The sequence below is a fragment of the Sus scrofa genome, chromosome 8, assembly GCF_000003025.6.
Source record: "Sus scrofa isolate TJ Tabasco breed Duroc chromosome 8, Sscrofa11.1, whole genome shotgun sequence".
In the NCBI taxonomy this organism is placed as follows: Eukaryota; Metazoa; Chordata; class Mammalia; order Artiodactyla; family Suidae; genus Sus; species Sus scrofa.
In genome coordinates, this window is record NC_010450.4 from 137,454,280 (window position 1) to 137,474,431 (window position 20,152).

A 20,152-nucleotide genomic window follows, 5' to 3' on the forward strand; every position below is an offset into this window, starting at 1 on the left:
GCGCCCACCGAGCCCTCGCCGAGGAGCTGGTCCCCACCTTACATGGCTTTGGCGGATCTTCGCTGCACCCTCTCCAGAGTCTCTATATACTCTGCCAAATGCAAAGACCAAAATCGAACACAGCAATAATGCCAAACGGAGCAGAAGGATTACTTTTCACGTCTGTATCCCTGTCTTGATAAAACATTCCAAGTGGTGTGCTTGCCCTGTTTTCCGAAAATACATTGCTCTTCCTAAACCTCCTGCTTTGTAATCATGTACATGCTGTCATCTCGTGGCACCTTCCTCCAGGCGCAGACCAGATGTGAGGCACTTCGAGGAGTCCCTCCCTGTCAGTGAGGGCCAAGTGCAGAAGCACACAGCTTCAGAGCATCTTCCCACCTTCTATGAAAGCTGCAACGAAAAGCTGTAAAAATAAAGTCAAAACTGATACAATCCATGACATAACTATCAACATTTACATCTTGACAACGTTTAAGAAATACAGTTTCTCCATATGTATGGAGAAATCCATTTTCTTCTAATTTAAGATACCATCTGACAGATTTTATAGGAATAACTTGTAAGCAGGTAATAACACTACAAATGAAAAGGTTAAAATTGGCAGATGAATTTGTCAAGACACTTGGGAAAACGGGGAGTCCGAGCGCATTTTAAGTCTGGTGGGAGTTCAGTCATTTTAATCAAGATCCCACCTTTTCACAATACATAGTAAGCATATCTTTTCTGATACCTGTATTGCTTTAAATGTTTGAATGTGTTTATCAAGGGATATGTTTCTGAGGGTTTTAGAGTTGCCAGTAATGCTATTTTTTTTTATTTTGAACTATTATAAATAACTGTATTTGAAACCAGCTGAAATTACGGCCTTTTTTCCTTCTGTCTGTTTATCCTCATGAAGATACCAAACTATGTACAAATTCTCATTTCACAAACATGTCAAGCCAGAATTATACAATTGCCCAACACATATTTATAGTCATGTCTCTTTTTAAGATACCATGTGTCCATTTTATTGCTTAGAAATGCTAAAACTGAAAGACATTAAAAAAAAGCGTTACAATGATTTTAAGAAAAATAGTGAAGACCATTTTTTTCATTTTAGAAATTAACTTTTAAGTAGGCATTTTTCCCCCAACTTGTCCCATATTTTCAGAGCCTCTTCTGGGTGTCAGCCACTGTTATCCATTCCCTCAGACAGCAGGACACGGTCTAAGGAATGTGTGGAAGGAAGGGCAGTGGGCACCTCTGTGCTACACACGGCTGACGGCAAGTGTGTCACCCACTCTGGGACTCTTCGCAACCTCGGACCCAAGTCAATTTCACCTTCTGACTGTCAGAGGACGCCTTCTGTGAAGGGAGAAGACAAATTACAAACTAGAAGAAGCTACTTGAAGCACATAGAGCTGAAATAAGTATAAATAAAACAGTCCTGCAAGAAAACAAGAAAAGCACAAAAGAGAAACCTTTATGACCGATAAACATACTGGAGTTCCCATTGCGGCGCAGCAGAACTGAAGCCGACCAGTACCCACGAGGATGCAGGTGCGAACCGGCCTCGCTCAGTGGGTCGGGGATCTGGCGTTGCTCTGCGCTGTGGTGTAGGTCGCAGACACAGCTCAGATCCTGTGTTGCTGTGGCTGTGGTGCAGGCCGGCAGCTGTAGCTCTGATATGACCCCTAGCCTGGGAACTTCCATATGCCGCAGGTTGGGCCCTAAAAAGCAAAAGAAAAACAAAAAAAAATACGAAGGTATTTTCAATTCAATTTCTTTAATGGTTAGGGAACACAAATCAAAACCACAATGAAAAGTCACTCTAAAATATTCAAATGGCAACAATTAAAGGAGTTCTGACCATACAAGTACCAGCTGGGATGGAGAGCCAAAAGATTTTTTTGTGTAGTTTTTTTTGTTTTTTTGTTTTTTGCCTTTCTGCCTTTTCTAGGGTCACTCCCATGGCATCCCGAGGTTCCCACGCTAGGGGTCTAATTGGAGCTGTAGCCACTGGCCTACACCACAGCTCACGGCCACGCCAGATCCTTAACCCACTAAGCAAGGCCAGGGATCGAACCCAAAACCTCCTGGTTCCTAGTCGGATTCGTTAACCCCTGCGCCACAACGGGAACGCCAAGATTTTTTGTTTTTAAATCGGTAGTGGGAAGGCAAAGTGGCTCAACTCCTTTGGAAGTAAAGTTAAACATTCACACCCGCTACAACTGCTATACGCGTGGGTGGCGGAGCCCAGCAGAAACGTGCATCAGAAGATGCGCTCATAGCAGCTACGTTCACAACAGGAAAACCTTTTAGCAAAACCCCAAATCCGTATTAACATGAATGTTTAAGACTCCATGGTGACAGCATCAATAGAATGTTATACAGAAGGCCAAGAATACATAAAATATAACAACATACTACAAGATGAATTATTCTTACCAATAAACTATTATATGAAAAAGTCAGTCCCAAAAGGGTATATTTAGCACTATCATCCTTGGCAAAGTCAAAACTACTCAAATTTAACATTTATCTTTTAGGAACACGTATAGATATAAAATTATATTAAAAGGGAAGCAAGAGGATGGTGAATGCAGAATTCAGGATGTGGGTTCATTTGCGATTGTAAAAATGACTCCAATTATTACCAAAAATGGGCTCCATCTTTCATACCTCTCCCTGCAGGTATGCCCTTTGTAAGGTAACTTCACACCTTTCATCGACAGGCAGAGTCTATGCCCCCAAGCCTCACCCAGAATCTGGACTGGTCTTGCGACTCGCTTAGGTGAGGGGGGCACAGAGTTAACAGCTGCTAGTTCCAAGCCTGGATCTCCTTCCCTCAGATCCCCGCCTCTTCCAAGAGAACACGCCCAGCACCCAAACTTAGGACGTTTGGGAAGCAAACGGACAAAGCCCACTAAGTAATCTGTGTGCTGCATGTATCAGCCTCCCTGAGTCTAAAATTATTCCTCTTGAGTCTTGTATGTGACTTACCTCTTTTACTTTTCAGTTAAGACGTAGTATATCCTGATAGGCAGATACAATAATAAAAAATCACCCATAATTCTGCAGTTTTTGATTAATTAAAAAAGCATGTGAGTTGGTGTTAACACCTATTGTCGAGACCGTAGATAATAACTGTTGGGATATAGGGAACGCTTTTTCAGGAGCTGAAAAAAGACTGAAATGCAAAAAATAATATGCCCTTCAGAAAATCACCATGGGAATTCTGACTCATGCTACAACACGGACCACCTTAGAGGACATCACGTTAAGTGCCATAAACTAGTCACAAAATAGACAACGCTGTGCGGTTTCATTTCCCTGAGGTCCCCTAGAGTCGTCAAACTCCCAGGAGCAGGAAGTGCAATGGGGGTTGCCCGGGGCTGCGGGGCGGGGAAATAGGGAGTTTTGTTTGACAGATAGAGAGTTTCAGTTTTGCAAGACCAGAAGGCCCTGCGGATGGGCTGCACCATAAGGTAAACAGACGATGCTGAGCTGTGTACGTTAAAATGAGGAAGATGGCAAAGTTTATGAAATGGGTATTTATAGCACAAAAATAAAACATATATGTATTATACGTGTGACATGTAATTGCTACTGAACCAATGACCTGTTCATCATTGTCACTGACTCACAATCTAACTTAGGAGCCATCTCTTGAAGTACGTAACTGCACACAGAAGTAAGTTTTTTAAGGACATATGTAGGCATAGGTTTTGGTAATGTGATTTTTTAAATAACATAGGTTCAAAGTCCAGGAATTAAGTTACTGACTCCGGTAAAGCTGTGGGTGCCATACCTGGGACCCCACTGTCAATGCCAGGTAAACACACTAGCGCTGCCAACTGAATGACAAACCATTTTACCGCTACCCTGCCCAGCACCTGACACGCTCACGTCCTGAATAAAAGAGTCATTTATTCAACCAACAGATGAGAACCTACTATTTATCAGGCACTGTCGCTGACTCTGGTGAGACAGTAGTGAGAAGGGATCCATAGGCATCTTCTCATACGGAGCTTATGTGAAGCTGAAGAGAAAGACTACACAGATCAATAAATCAATACAAACACAAATCTATGAAGAATTAAGATCCCAGAGAAAAATAAAATAGAGCAATGGGGAAGCGAGTGACTGCATGGCCAGCTTGGACTGGCAGCCAGGGGTAGCTCTACAGAGATATGAAGACACGGACTGGGGTTTGAATGACCGGAAGAAGCCAGCCACATAAGGACCAATCAGGCAGAAGTTCTCCAAGCGAAAAAACAGCCAGTACAGAGCCCCTGCCAGGAACCAGCGCCATGTCCACAAAAGAAATACATCAGTTACCGCATATGACTGAAAAGAAAAGCAAAAAAGGATTCAGAAAAGCAGAAGCATCTTAACCTTAGGCTTAACATCCTTGGACGCTGACCCAGCTCCTCCTGCTTGCACATTATTAACCTGTTACAAGTAGAAACAGCCCCCTTTAAAGGGAAGTGTTTTGTGGCACCTATGTAAACAAATTTTATTTCTGTATTGCTGTGGGTTTTCTAAAATTATTTAGATTTAGAATATTTTTAAATCAGAAAAAAATTTTAAAGGAGTCCAAATTTATTCCTCGGCTGAGAAAGTTTGTTATCGCTGTCCACATCCAGGTGCAAAAACATTCTTGCTAATGCTACAAATTCACCACTTAGAGACAAGCTACCCAAACACACCTGCACCTTTTCAGAACTGATTGAATATTATGTTAAAGTAAACATATTAAGGACATGAATGTTTAGTCATCAAAAAGTGCTCCTGCCCCATCTGCTCCTTAAAGTGAAGAGACAAGCTGCTTGGATTCTGACAAAGATAAAGCCGCTTTTCAGGATTTCTTTTCCACACACAGTATTATCGGGTAGTACCTGCTGCCTGGGACTCCGCCTCGTCCGTCTGGGCCCTGACCCCGAGTGGAGAACGGGCCGAGGCCCTCGGCGTCTAACGACCTCTCTCCTTAGGCGGGGAAAGCAGCGGGTGCCGGAGTGGCCAGGCTCCAAGACCACAACACTCAAGCTCTCATCCTCCATCTGCCTCTTAAGGGTTGTTGAAACTTGTCTGTAAACGCTACGCACAGAGTTTTCACTACAGAATGGAGAGAGTCATACTTACACCCACCAAAGCGGCTGTAAACACTCAAGAAGTTAAAACACATAAAATGCTCCGCAGTCCCTGACACATATCAGCAAGTCCAAGTTAAAATCTACTGTTACCACTAATTACCACCATCATCAGCGTCACTGTTGTTATTGCTATACAAGAAATACCCTCGGAGCAGTGTACCTTCAAACTACTCACTCCCAGGAAAGTCTGTTTCTAAATACATAAATAGATCACTGATGTATATCATACCAACATAGAGACATAGAGAGAATATGTAAAGCACAAAATTTAAAACTCATAGCATTAGCCCACAAATACAGAAATTAAATTTTAATTAATTTAAAATCCAGTGGTTTTATTATGATAACTTGTCTCAAGGATGTGCCATACAATCATTTCATGTTATGGCAAAAATAAATGAACAAAACCCCTCTGTTTAAAAGAAAATCTGTTTTTTTAGAATGCGTACGTTGTGTCAAGAAATTAGCTCACGTCTGGAAATTGTTTCAACATTCAAATTAAAAAAGATCACTTATAAACGTCTTAATCAGAATAATTCTACTAGTAGGATTAAGTACATTTGAAATAAATTAATGCTTATTACCCACGTCTAAAATTAACACTGATGCTAATAAAATTCATAGTATAAAATTTTAGAACGTTATGTGAATATCATCTATATGAAATGTTACATACATATAACATATACTTTATTTTCTCGATCAATGTTTACAGTTACCCTTGAAAATATGTTGGAGGCGAACAGGAGTGTTTACAGGGTACTGAACTGACACATGAGGAACTAGAAGAAATCTTTCCCCATCTCCGGACCCCGCCCCACGTCACCGCTGGTAACTGGAAGTGAGCATCTGAGAAAGGACCACACAATGGGGTTTTGCCATCCTCCTCCTGGGGCAAATACATGGCTTGACAGCTACATTTTAAAGAATTTTCCCATTAAATGAAAATTAAAACAAGAAAAATAATTTGTCAGCTAAGCAAACTAGTTAATCAAATGTGCCAAAAGACTTGAGAGCAATATGTACACTGTGGAAAATATCTGTTGTTCTGTTAGTATATTTTCCCTCAGTGGTGGCTCTAAACACCCTAGAAGAGAAGGGAGAGGAAGAAAAGGGAAAGAGAGAGACAGAGTGTGTGTGTATGTGTTGGGGGGACATGGCATGTTTTAGATTCTCCAGGCACAACCTTAATACCATGTCAGTGTTGAACCTACTATAATGAAAAAAGTAAGCAGGCGTTAAAGGAATTAATAGATTGTTAACTGTAAATGATTTAGTGACTTGATAAAAATTGAGCAGTTTGATGGGCTTGAATTTGGGTTTAAAACTTCATTCAAATTGATAAATACAGCAGAAAGCTACATGCTGCAGGTTTATTTAAATTATTCTGTTTCTTTTAACAAAACTTTTATCTAATAGCTTGTAATAATCAGGTTAAAACTCATTAAACACAAACTACAAGCTTCTCACTGAAGGCATGATCCTTAGAAAATGTTTTAAAATCTCTGGTCATCAATTCTTAAAGTAGAAAAAGCCACCGTGGGCTCTGGCCTGGACTTAACGCTTCAGCTACATCCACGTTCGGCCATGTCTCTTAACTTCTCTGTACCTCAATTTCATCATCCGTGCAATATTTTAACAATTATATAAGTAAATACTAATGAAAAGCACTTCAGTACTAAATGTCTGAATGCTGCTATGGGTTCAGTCATGTTTACAGTTTTCATCAATGGAGCCAGAAAGTAAGACTGCCTCTGACTCAGCCAGTGAGTTACCCAGGCAGTAGATCTTGATTCCTTAATGACAGAATCAAGTTTTGCCCTCAAGTAAATATTTTCTGCAAAAGTCTTATCATTCTACTCATCCCTATTCCCTGATGCAGCTAAAACCAAAACAGGGCCCACTCATCCCTCGTCCCTCAGACGCCATTAATCTTCTGCTCTGATTTTTGTCCATTCTGAGCAAAGGTCTCTTGCCTAAAGTACTGACTTAGAAACAGCTGGAGACTGCCTTGGTTTTTAGTTCCACGAGTATGAGACCAGATCTATGGTAACTGAGTGTGTTTTTAAAAATCCTTAGACGCTTAAAATAGGGCTTATAAAAGACCAACCCCCGAGGAGAGCGGGAGGAGAATGAAATGGGGGAATGGTTAGACAGGGAAACCCTGAAGAGAAGAGTTCGTTTGGTACAGTGACACCAGGTAAAGTGATTAGCAGGTACTACTGGTAGAAAAATCCAAGAAACAATCCCGATAAGCCACTATTATCTGGGTAAAGCTAACAAACACAACCAACTTGAGTTTATCCAGGAATGCAAGGACAGTTCCGTATTAGAAAAACCTTAAATATCTTTCTTCACTCTCATAAAGGGGAAAAAATATGACTCTCTCTCTCAATAAACTGCACATAGAAGGGAACTTCCATGTCACACACTCACACACACACACACACACATCACCACCATCATAGGAAGAGAAACAGTAGACACGATCCCTTTAAAATCAGGAGCAACCCGGAGTTCCAAATAGTATCCATGAGGATGCAGATTCAATCCCTGGCCCCACTCAGTGGGTTAAGGATCTGGTGTTGCTGCACTGTGGTGTAGGTAGCAGATGTGGGCCCAACTGGACTCCTGGCCTGAGAACTTCCATATGCCACACCTGCAGCCTAAATAAATAAAATCGGGAATAAGATAAGAAAGCCCTCTATCAACATTTCCATTGACCCATGTACTGGAGTGCCATACAAGGACAATTTTAAAAAGAGCTTAATCTCTAGAATATACAAACAACTTGTACAACTCAACAGCAAAAAAGCCAATCACCCAATGGAAAAATGGGCAAAAGACCTGAATGACATTTCTCCAAGGAAGATATACAGATGGCCAACAAGCACAAGAAAAAATGCCCAACATCACTGATTATAAGAGAAATGCAAATCAAAACTACCATGAGATACCACCTCACACCAGTCAGAATGGCCATCATTAATGAGTTCACAAATAACAAGGGCTGGAGGGAGTGTGGAGAAAAGGGAACCCTCCTGCACTCCTGGTGGGAATATAAGCTGGTACAACCACTATGGAGAAGAGTATGGAGGTGCCTTAGAAATCTATACATAGAACTACCATATGACCCAGCAATCCCATGCTTGGGCGTATATCCAGACAAAACTTTCCTTAAAAGAGACACATGCACACTCATATTCACCGCAGCACTATTCACAATAGCCAAAACATGGAAACAACGTAAATGTCTATCAACAGATGATTGGATTCGGAAGATGTGGTATATGAAACACAATGGAATACTACTCGGCCATAAAAAAGAATGAAATAATGTCATATGCAGCAACATGGATGCAACTAGAGACTCTCATACTGAGTGAAGGGAGTCAGAAAGAGAAAGACAAATACCATATGATATCACTTATATCTGGAATCTAATATACAGCACAAATGAACCTTTCCACAGAAAAGAAAATCATGGACTTGGAGAACAGACTTGTGGTTGCCAAGGGGGAGGGGGAGGGAGTGGGATGGATGGGGAGCTTGGGGTTAAGAGATGCAGACTATTGCCTTTGGAATGGATTAGCAATGAGAGCCTGCTCTGTAGCACTGGGAACTATGTCTAATCACTTATGATGGAGCCTGAGAATGTGAGAAAAAAGAATGTATACATGCATGTGTAACTGGGTCACCATGCTATATAGTGGAAAATGGACAGAACACTGTAAACCAGCTATAATGGAAAAAATAAAAATCATTATATATTATATATGTGTATATATATGTAAATAAATAAAAATTTTAACCAAAAATTCTATTTAAAAAGAAAAAATTAAGCAAAATTATTGGAAGAGACAAAAACATCATATTTGCAAATGATAGGATTACCTACATTGAAACCCCACTGCCCCAAACTACTAACAAATAATAAGAAATAAGGTATATATAGTTCAATTCATATTTCTTTAAAATTTTAAACACGATTTCTCTAGGAAGCATATATTTAGATAAATGCATGAAAGGAAGAAAACAAGGAAAATAAATAGTCTAGGATAGGAATGTTAGGAGGAAAAGAAGTAAGATCGAAATGTGAGATAAGGAAGGAAAATATTAAATTTTTTTCATTAAAGAGGAGCCTAGCAAGGTTTCACAAAAAGAGCATGCAACGGTAAGAAGAGCACAGTAAACTCAACTCTGTGTTCCTGAGTCCTTAAATTAAGGGGCCAGGAGGCATGATACTGATGCTTTTGATGTTCTTTTTCTGAACAACCCTCTCTCCCCCACTCGCCTCTCCTGAATCATGCGTGAATTTTTTCTGTCCTGATGGAGCACTAGATAGGTGTTTCCCCCCATCTCTTGGGATGGGCACCAGTACATTCCTTTCAAGCTCACCCCAGCATCCAAGTGATCACAGCAGCTAACATGCAGACAAAATGACTTCCGAGGCACTAAGAGTATATTTGGACATTGTCAGTCATAGAGTGTGAATTTAACACTGCTGACTGAATGCCAAACTCTATAAAGGCTCCTTTTCTAATACCAACATCATTTAAAAAAAACCCTGAGTTATCCAGAAACTACTGAATAATTTTGATCTTAACTCTCAACATAAAACTCACCAGGGACATCAACACGTCTTGTGGACGGTTTTGTTGTTCCAGGTGAGCACGATGACGTATGGAAGGTAAATACTGTCCTCTTTGAATTATCCTCCCAAATCTGGCACGCACGTGGGGCACTCGCCTCAACCGCAGCATCTCTGCATGTCTCCCCCTTCACTTCTCCTTCTCGCCACCTCTTGAAGTCTTGCTGCCATGAGATATTCCTATTTCGCCTTGTAAACCACCCCATTACTCTTTTGTAGGGATGCAGATTTATATGTTGCTGGAAAGGGGAAGGGACGGGAGGAAAGAGATGTTTTGAAAGCTGTTTCACAGATGTATCACTGGGTGGCGTGGGGTTAGAGGATGAAGAAGATTGAGACTGAGGGGTCGGGTAAGACACTGCAAGGAACAAAAGCAATCAAATAAAAATTGGATTATCAATGCATAAAAAGTGATGTGGCACAGATTCGATCCCTGGCCTGGGAACTTCCACATGCTGCAGGCAAAGGCAAAAACAAAACAAAAAATAAAACAAAACAGAACAGAACAAAATCCTTGAACCTTACCATGCAAAATATATTTAAAAAACTCAAAATAAATTATATACCTAAATATTAAACCTAAAACTCTAAAAGTTCTAGAAGAAAAATTAAGGACAAATGTTTGTGACCTTGCAATAATTAAATATTACACCAGAAATCCTGACCCATAAAGAAAAATTGATAGTTGAACTTCATTATAATTAAAATCTTAATACTATTTGAAAGCCATCATTAAGAAAAAAATGTTGATGCACAGAGAGGGAGAAAATAATTATAAAATGTATATCTGGCGAAGAACTTGTAACCAGAATATATAAAGAACACTTATAATCAATAATAAAAAGATACTTCACCAAGGAAGACTTATGGATGACAAATGAGCACATGAAAAGATGCTCAGCACCCTTAAATAGTAAAGAACTTACACCTTAAACCAGACTGAGATACCAACCACTACACCTGCTATCCTGGCTGAAACTTTTAAAACTGAAAATACGCTGTGTTCCTGTGTGTCAAGGAACTACAACTGGAACTCTCATACATTGCTAGTGAGAAGGTAAAATGATTTAGACACTTTGGAAAATCATTTGAAATTTTCTTTCTTTTTTTTTTTTCCGTCTTTTTGCCTTTTCTAGGGCCGCTCCTGCGGCATATGGAGGTTCCCAGGCCAGGGGTCCAATCGGAGCCACAGCCGCCAGCCTACACCAGAGCCACAGCAACTCGGGATCCGAGCCGCGTCTGCAACCTACACCACAGCTCACGGCAACGCCGGATCGTTAACCCACTGAGCGAGGCCAGGGATCGAACCCTCAACCTCATGGTTCCCAGTCGGATTCGTTAACCACTGTGCCACGACGGGAACTCCTGAAATTTTCTAATAAACATATGCCTACCATGTGAATCAGCGATCCTATCTTGGGTATTTACCTAAGATAAATGGAAATATACGTCTTTACAAAGGCCTATTTGCGAATATTTATAGCAAGTTTATCAGAGAGGCCTAAAACTCAAAACAACCATCATCAACTGGAGAAAGCATAGATACACAAATTGCTGTCCACTCATCTGTAAAATGGAATATTACTCAGCAATAAACAAGGACAAGCTTGCATGCAACCATATGGTCTCAAAGGCCTCATAATTTATGAAGAAAAAAATGGCTGCATACTTTACCATCCATCTAAATGCCATTTTGGAAAAGGTAAAACTCTATGTACAGAAATCAGGGGCGTGGTTGTCGGGGCTGAGAGAAAAGCCTAAATACAAAGAGGCGTGGGGAACTGTGGGTGGTAATAGAAGTGTGCTTATCCTGATCGTGGTGGGGGTCACACTACCGGGTACGTTTGTCGTAACTCATCAAATTAAACACTTGTAAAACATCAATAAATTTTACTTTCAAAAACGAATTATAAAAGTATAACAAAAAAGGACTTGCTGCCTGGCTTCAAGGCATATGGTCAGCAGGCAGCTTCTAGTTAACTGCCTTGCTCAGCCCCAGCAGCCGAGCAGATGTCATGTTCTCCTTGGGGTGTCCCCCACAAATCACTGAGCAAGACAATGGTTCAAAGACCTACTATTTCCACCAAATATAGGACCCTTCCAACAGGTGGTGGTTGCTTTGTGATCTTCACCGGCCCGGCAGAGACTTTGCCAAGAGGGCACGAAGGTCTGACAGCTCCGCCTACCCAGTCTTGCTTCCACCCTTTTCCTTTATGTGTAACCTTTTGAATTCTTAAGTCACCTCTGTGCCTGCTTCCCAGAAAGGTTAGTCTGTGACAGACTGTACCTGGAGTAGCTTGAGAAACAGGTGCTGAGATGGAGTTTAGGAACTGGGGTCTCAGCGGAAGCCCTCTGGTAATGAGGTTCAAGACCGTGGAGGCAGGTGGTACGCAGACAACCCACAAGGTGGGCGTCCAGTTGGTGAAATGTTCTCGTGCGATAAGCTGGGGTGCTAGCAGTCAGAGTGGCACGCCCTAGCCAAGGGGATGATTCGGGCTTTGGGAGTGTACGGGGAATGATAAACGCAAGAACAAGGGAATCAGGTAATTATTGTTCAATTGCATCGCTGCCCTATGGATTAATAATGCAAAGCTAAGAGCGATGAGCCAATAACTGCCACAAAGCACGAGAGCCAGAGCAGTGCTCGTCCCGTGCAGCGGGAGGGCAGAAGATGAAGATGGAGCACAGACCGGGCAGGCGCAGCGGCTGAAGTCCAGAGGCAGGTGGACGGCCAACAGGCGTGGGTCGGCTCCCCCGAAACCAGAGCCCTGGTGAGGAAACCCTGGATCCTGGCCCACAGGATGGAGACACGTGAGCAGATGCTCTCGAAGATTCCGACCTCCCCAGCCCCTGGACCTCCTGACCCTGCTGAGGAGGCAGCCCATTCCCCTCCATTAGGATCTCACGAACTCCCACCACCAGCAGCAGCAACGTGAGACGAAACGTAAGACAACATGTGCCCGCTCGGGAGACGCCCCTCTGAACACGGCTGCCACGTGAGCACTGTGCCCGGCGACCGGGAGGCAGAAAGGAGGGACACCATCTGGTGAAGAGTGACTGCTGCTGAACAGCAAAAGAAACAGGACTGCTGCTGAGCCAAAGGCAGAGGAGTTCCCGCGGCCCAGCAGACACCAACCCGCCTAGTATCTGTGAGAACGTGGGTCCCGTCCCTGGCCCTGCGCAGTGGCTTAAGGATCTGGCGCTGCCTTGAGCTGTGGGGTAGGTCACAGATACGGCTCAGATCTGGCGTTGCTGTGGCTGTAGTGGAGGCCGGCAGCTGTAGCTCTGGTTTGACCCCTGGCCCGGGAACTTCCATACGCCAAGGGTGCAGCCCTAAAAACCAAAAAAAAAAAAAAAGAGAGAGGGAGAGAGAGAGGAAGAGGAGACAGACAGAGGGAGGGAAGGGACTCGTCCAGCTTTTTAAATTTAGTCCCAGATGTACCAGATGATAAAAGGACATAAGAAAACCTCCTAAATCATCTTTTGGTTTCGGCAAAGAAGACCCCAGGGATCCCTATATCTTCAGCATCTGAGGCTCCTGTCCAGCTCCCGGTACAGAAACTCTCAACGGCTCATCACAAAGTCTCTCAAGGAGACGGCAATAGCCAAGCAGCACAAATACCAGCTCCACCAAGGGTACCGCTTACTCCATCTATGTCTCAGATGCTGTGTTTCAGTAAATAAGGTCACTATGTCAATAGCAGTTTTAAGAAGAGCTAATTCATCTCTTCAAAAGATAGGCTGACTCAGAGTTCCCGTCGTGGCCCAGTGGTTAATGAATCCGACCAGGAACCATGAGGTTGTGGGTTCAATCCCCGGCCTTGCTGATGGGTTAAGGATCCGCTGTTGCTGTGAGCTGTGGTGTAGGACGCAGACACGGCTTGGATCCCAAGTGGCTGTGGCTCTGGTGTAGGCCGGCGGCTACAGCTCCGATTAGACCCCTGGCCTGGGAACCTTCATATGCTGTGGGAGCAGCCCTAGAAAAGGCAAAAAGACAAAGAAAAAAAAAATAAGCCGAGTCAAGTAAGGAGGCAGATGCTCTTAAAAGCTCCTTCAGAAGAGGGTTCAGCCCCAGTGATGGATCAGTTAGAATTATTAACCGGCCCTAAGCGCCCAGCGTTTCACCTTTGTGCCAGGGTTTCTCTCTCCACCACCGTGGGCATCGACGGAACTCCTCCTGGAAAATGAGACTCTCCAGGACTGAGGGTGGGCGCTCCCTGAGGACACGCAGCCAATCTCATCCCTTCTGTCCAAGCTTTGCAGTCTCTGCCTTGCGGCCACCAAACCCAGCTGGCGTGAATCTCAGTGGAAGGGGGACGAGAGCCGACGTCTGCGTGACAGCGAGGCCGAGCCGGCTTTGCAGCGGAGCTTGAAGCCGCGGGGGAAGGCAGAGCCCCCGCCGCCGCCAGGGGGGTAAGAGTGAGCAAAGGCCTCTAGTTGGCCCAGCTTGTGGCGGGCGGGGAGTCTCGCCAAGGGAGTCGGGGCACATCAAGATAAAGGGCGAGAGAAGGACGAGCCGGGAAGAAACCGCGGCAAAGGGACGTGCCCACCTCCACACCCTTGTTCGCGGACCGACCCCCGCTCACCCTTTCGAAGATCACCCGGCAGCCGCGCCTCCGGACGCGCTTCCCCTGCCCTTCAACCCCTCAAATCGTGACTTCGCACCACTGCAGGACGCGGCCACAGCCCCACTGCGGCATCTGCTACCGCCTGTTGTAACCGCCCTTTTTTTGGCCTCCTGGCTTCTAGGGCCGCACCCGCAGCACACGGAGGTTCCCGGCTAGGGGTCTAATCGGAGCTGCAGCCACCGGCCTCCACCACAGCCACAGCCACAGCCACGCCAGATCCGAGCCACGTCTAGGACCTACACCACAGCTCAGGGCAACGCGGGATCCGTACCCCGCGGAGCAAGGTCAGGGAGCGCGAACCCACATCCTCACGGATGCTCGTCGGGTAAGAACCCCACAGCCAGTGGCCGTCACACTTGCTGCATCCTTCCTTCCAGCCCCGGGCAACCGCAAATCTACCTGTGCCTCTAGGGATTTACCTATTCTGGACATTTTGTATAAAGGGGACTATACCGTTTGCAGTCTTTTTGTCTACCTTCTTCTGCTAGGAGTGTTTGCAGGCTACTTTACTCCTTTTCGTGATCGGAGAACACTGCACCGAATCTCCGTGTCACGTTTTTATCCATTCACCCGCTGGCAGACAGCTGGGTGTTTCCGCTCAGTGGCGGCCAGGAATAAAGCTGCCAGGAGCACTGGTGTCTACGTTTTAAGTGCACCTGCGTCTTCACTTCCCTGGGTTACACGCCTAGGAGTGGAACTGCTGGGTCATATGTAACTCTGCGTTTAACTATTTGAAGAACTGTCAAAGTATTTTCCATTGTATAGTCCCACCAGCAACGTGCTGTCTCTTACTATCGAGCCCTCAAACTTCCCAAGGGCAGGGACCAACTCTTTGGTGCTATCATATGCTCACGCCCAGAAGAGCGCCTAAGGCAACACGGTTGCCTGGGAGTATTTGCGAAGCCAGTGGCTAAACTAGAGGCCAAAAGAACTGTTTTCACCTGATGGCTTCTTCTGGCAAATACTTATCAAAACACCCCTTCTAATCTCTTTAACCATGTATGAAACAATTCTAAGGAAGGACCCCACTCTCAGGTGCCGGCACGCCTTGAAACGGGTGCTCCGTGATTGCTGGCAAAGTGGGCTGTGACCCCCTTGGGGCCGCTCGCCCACACAGCAGAGAGGAGGATGTGAGCTAATCTGACCGAGAATCCCGTGTTTCCGAGTTGGTACCAACTGGCAGGCAGGCAGATGCTCATGCATATTTTCAAAGCGACCCTCAAGCAGATACGGGCACAGGACAGATCTGGGGTCCACACTCCACTGGCCCTGCTGCCAGTGACACTCTGAGGAGCTGGCAGGGAAGGGAACAAAGCAACTCCCCCACAGGCGAGAGGAAAAGTATGGGGCCCAAGGCAGATGGCACGCATGGCAGATGAGACGGCAGATGAGAAGCTGCGCAGATGAAAATGCTCCCAATGCCAGCAGTTCTGGATGGGGATGAGGTCTCCCACGACTGGCACTTACGAAGTCTGATGGTGTCTAGCTCTGGCCATTACTCTGCAGAGAGTAAATACTCATTTTGACTCCAACACAAAATGGACATGCACAGGGACAGAACTTACACTTTAAACAAGACTAAGTTCTCTTTATATAAAGTAGGATGCATCTCTAATCAATTATGAAAATACATTAATGCCTTATACATCCCACAAAAATCTCTCTCCTTCTGCTCCTGACAAACATTTACTGATACCCACAGAAAGAGAAGACTCCCTGCCGTTTTGCAGAAAACATACCTCATGTACACATGTCCTCTGCGCCACTTCAATTCCTATGAATAGAAATCGGGTGTAACCGCGTTGAACAAAGTACCGACGTTGTATATAAATTCCCTTCGGCAAGAAGAACAGTCCCTTCAGGGATGCCTATGCCTTAAGCCTTAGAACCTGTTCCCATGTTGTATTACCTGACAACAGGGGTTTGCAGATGTATTAAAGGTAACAGACCTTAGAAAAGGGAGACGACCCTGGATTATCTATATGGACCCACTGTGATCACACGAGCCCTTAGAAAGAGGAAACTTCCTCTGGCTGGAGCCAGGACAGACACTGCACAAGGAGCAGTCAGAGGGATTTCAAGGTTGGGAGGGACCTGGACCCACTCCTGCTGCAGGGCAGCTGCGCAGAAAACCAGAGAAGGAAGGTGGGCAGCCTACAGGAGCAAAGACAAGTCCCCAGTCTGACTGGGGACAGGAAACAAGACCTCAGGCCAATACTCACAAGTGCCTGAATTTGGCCTGAAGGAATGTGGACACAGGCTCATCCTCAGAGCCTCCAAAAAGAACCAGGTCCAGTCAACACGAGGATTTCAGCTTTATGAGATGCTGAGCAGAGAACCCACCTGAGCCACTGTACTCGGGCTTCTGACCCGCAGAACTGAGAGTGAGTGCGCTTGTGTCGTGTTAAGCCGCTAAGTTTGTGAGTGATGTATCATGGCAGCAATGGGACGCAAATATACGACCGAATGCCAGCAGATTAAATTCCAATATTCTGTGGTTTTGAAATAAAGGAGCTACTAGAACGATCCATTAAAATTGCACATTCCCAGAACCAACTCTCATTCCACTACTGAATACTATTTTCATAATAAACACATGGGCGACTTCTACTCATCATTAGTGGGCATTTTTAAAAACGCTATCTAAGACTAACACACCAAACTCTCAGTAATTGTCCCCTCCAACATGCACAGCTTTGGCATTCATGTTTAAAACGTAAATCACTTTAAATCTTCTTCCAACTGCCGTATCAGTTGGATATGGTTCACCTTACATGTGCATCTCTTTCCTTATAAGTTTAACACAGTCTATCGGATTCACACTTTATAGGACCACTTATGAGTCACATGAACAAAAGCCAGTGATCACGAATCGAGTTCAAAGAATCAGTGTTTATGAAGACGTGAGAACGTAAATGATGCCAAAGATTCACCGGCCTCAAAGGTACAAAGAGTTCTTAGGCAGAAGTCGCTCGTGTTTTTAGTATCTAAGCGTGTACAGCCAACAGCACCGGGGTGTGTCTGAACAGGACTCCAGGGGTGCGTCCTGACCGGAGTTCGCCGTCTGTTTTTCAATCAGCAGCTCGAAGCTGCAAGGTGCTGTCTCGCAGCGACAGCACAGGCCCTGGGCTCCTGATGGGCAGAACTCACGCCGACAACCGCCCAATTCCACCCGCTCCGACCACCGCGGCTACACAACACTGCCCACCAACGGGACTGCTCCAGAGACGCGACAACATCCAATCCGACTTCAGAATACAGACACCTACTTTTTCTGGGTCCTCTCGGCCAGTCTCGCAGTCTCTATAGCTGCCTTCCTTGCTTCGAAGTCCTCCCTTTTCACCACCTCGCCCGTTCCCCGGTAGCCTAGCTCCACCAGCTGGCGGGCCAGGCCTTCGTCCTAAAAAGAAAATCAGTGGTTAGACACGCGGATGCAGGAAGGCACCGTATTTGAACCCAGTCTACACGGAACAATTGTTTCGAATGAAGATGCGTTATTTTAAAATGAGATAATAGCGAGTAGATATGAGGAGGCAGGCTTCTAGTTCCTAACGAGACTTTTGTAAACATCGGATTTGTCCTCCCTTTCCCAGACATGTAAGATGAAAAGAAAAATAACATCAGTCACCGAATTTCCTCTCAGGGATTGGAAGGCAAAAGTCTGTTGTGCTTTTAATCAATTTATGAGAACAGCTGTAGACAATTAATAAAGTGTCTTTAAGACAATAAAACTAGAGACAATAGGATTTATACAAGAAAGACTTTTTAAAACCAGTTGCACAACAGACAATTAGGCTGTTTTCAGAAAGTTCAACATTTTAGAGCCTTACTTCCTTGAAGTCAATTAACCTCAAACGCAAAATAAGAGCAGATGAATTTCCAATGTGGGAGGAAAGATATTCTTTCCACACAACGTTCACACTAACGAGACAGAGAAGTAGAAAACCACGCAGACGGCCACAAAGCTTCCAAGTGGAGTTCCCTTTGTGGCCCAGCAGGTTAAGGACCCACGTCTCTGTGGGGATGCAGGTTCAATCCTTGGCCTCACTCAGTGGGTTAAGGATCCGGTGTTGCTGTGGCTGTGGCGTGGGCTGCAGCTCCAGCTCCAGTTTGACCCCTGGCCCTAGAACGTCCACACGCCGCAGGTAAAAAGAAAAAAAAAGCTTCGCTGCAAAATCACTTCCCCACAACCCTTCAAACCATTCATGTTTTCGTTCATTTGATAACCGTCTCACTCTTTTTTTTTTTTTTTTTTTTGTCTTTTTGCTGTTTCTTGGGCCGCTCCCGCGGCATATGGAGGTTCCCAGGCTAGGGGTTGAATCGGAGCTGTAGCCACAGGCCTACGCCAGAGCCACAGCAACTCGGGATCTGAGCCGCGTCTGCAACCTACACCACAGCTCACGGCAACGCCGGATCATTAACCCACTGAGCAAAGGCAGGGATTGAACCCGCAACCTCATGGTTCCTAGTCGGATTCGTTAACCACTGCGCCACGACGGGAACTCCCGTCTCACTCATTTTTGTCATGCCCATAGCATACTCAAAAAAGAACAAAAAAGAACAGCAGTTCCCGCAACTTGAAGAGGTGACACTGTACTTGAAGTTGCTAACACAAAGGCTTAAGGACCATATAAAATATGCACGTTAACATAAACACTGTCGCGTTCAACATGAAATGCCTGAAACAGAGTGAAAACAGCACATGTTTTACTGCTGCAGACCCAGACCACCCTCTGCTGAACCAAGAACCACCTCACAGGATTAAAGGAGAAGACCTAAGAGGTGGTTAAGAAGCTACTCAACCCATAGGGGCTCTTTTCTTTGCCCTTTTAGGTCCACACCCATGGCTTATGGAAGCTCCCAGGCTAGAGGTCAAATTGGAGCTGCAGCCGCCAGCCTACCCCACAGCCACAGCCACGCCAGAGCTGAGCCGCGTCTGCGACCCACACCACAGCTCACGGCAACGCCAGATCCTTAACCCACTGAGCGAGGCCAGGGATCGAACCCGAAACCTCATGGATCCTAGTCAGGTTCATTACTGCTGAGCCACCACTGGATTTCCCCATAATGGCTACTTTTAAAGTGCAAGCTATTCAAACAAAATTTTAAAATGTAGACACTATCAACCTAGAAAACTTGGCGACTTTGTTTTGCTAAACACTAACAGCAAGCAGTGAGCTCTGCAGCAATCTGGATACCTTTGCCAAGTTGATACAGTGCAAAGCACCAGGCCCTGGGAGGGCTCCTGGCCTTGGACTTGTTCCCTGCAAACCGCACTCACAACCCCAGGCTGCTTTAGTGGGAACCACAAAACTGAGCCAATGCCGCCACCTAGTGGAGTTAACGTTTAACAGAAAAAGCGATGCGGATCTCGGTTTGACTTGCGCAAGTGAGATGGTTGGAGTGTAAATTTCCTTAAATACATTATTCAAAGTGAACTTAGGGGAGAACTCACAGCTGAGCTCTGTGAGACTGTGGGGCTCTTCTGATGGAATATAAGTTCCTCGTGATCAATAGAGTATTTTATATAACAAAGACCATTCAAAAGTTGCTGTAATAAGAGTTCCCTGGTGGCTCAGTGGGTTAAGGGTCCCACTGTCACTGCTATAGGACAAGTTCAACCCCTGGCCCTGGAAGTCCCACATGCTGAGTGCGTGGCAAAAAAAAAAAAAAAAAAAAAAAAAAAAAAAAAAAAAAAAAAAAAAAAAAAAAAAAAAAACCCACTGCTGCTA

The 20,152-nt window shown here is 44.8% G+C and overlaps 1 protein-coding gene and 1 long non-coding RNA gene across 3 annotated transcripts in view; both read right to left on the reverse strand.

Annotated features, from left to right (window-relative positions):
• C8H4orf22 (chromosome 8 C4orf22 homolog) overlaps positions 1–20,152 on the reverse strand; it is a 528,133-nt gene that overhangs the window by 490,394 nt on the left and 17,587 nt on the right. For both annotated transcript variants that reach the window (XM_021101895.1, XM_021101894.1), the window contains exon 2: positions 17,690–17,820. In XM_021101895.1, the coding sequence (XP_020957554.1) occupies positions 17,690–17,820 (131 nt within the window). The remainder of the gene's footprint in view (positions 1–17,689; positions 17,821–20,152) is intronic.
• Positions 989–9,849, reverse strand: LOC110262202. Its single transcript, XR_002346919.1, has 2 exons — positions 9,767–9,849; positions 989–1,350 (listed from the first exon to the last, which is right to left on the reverse strand). It is a non-coding gene; the product is annotated as an uncharacterized LOC110262202 (long non-coding RNA).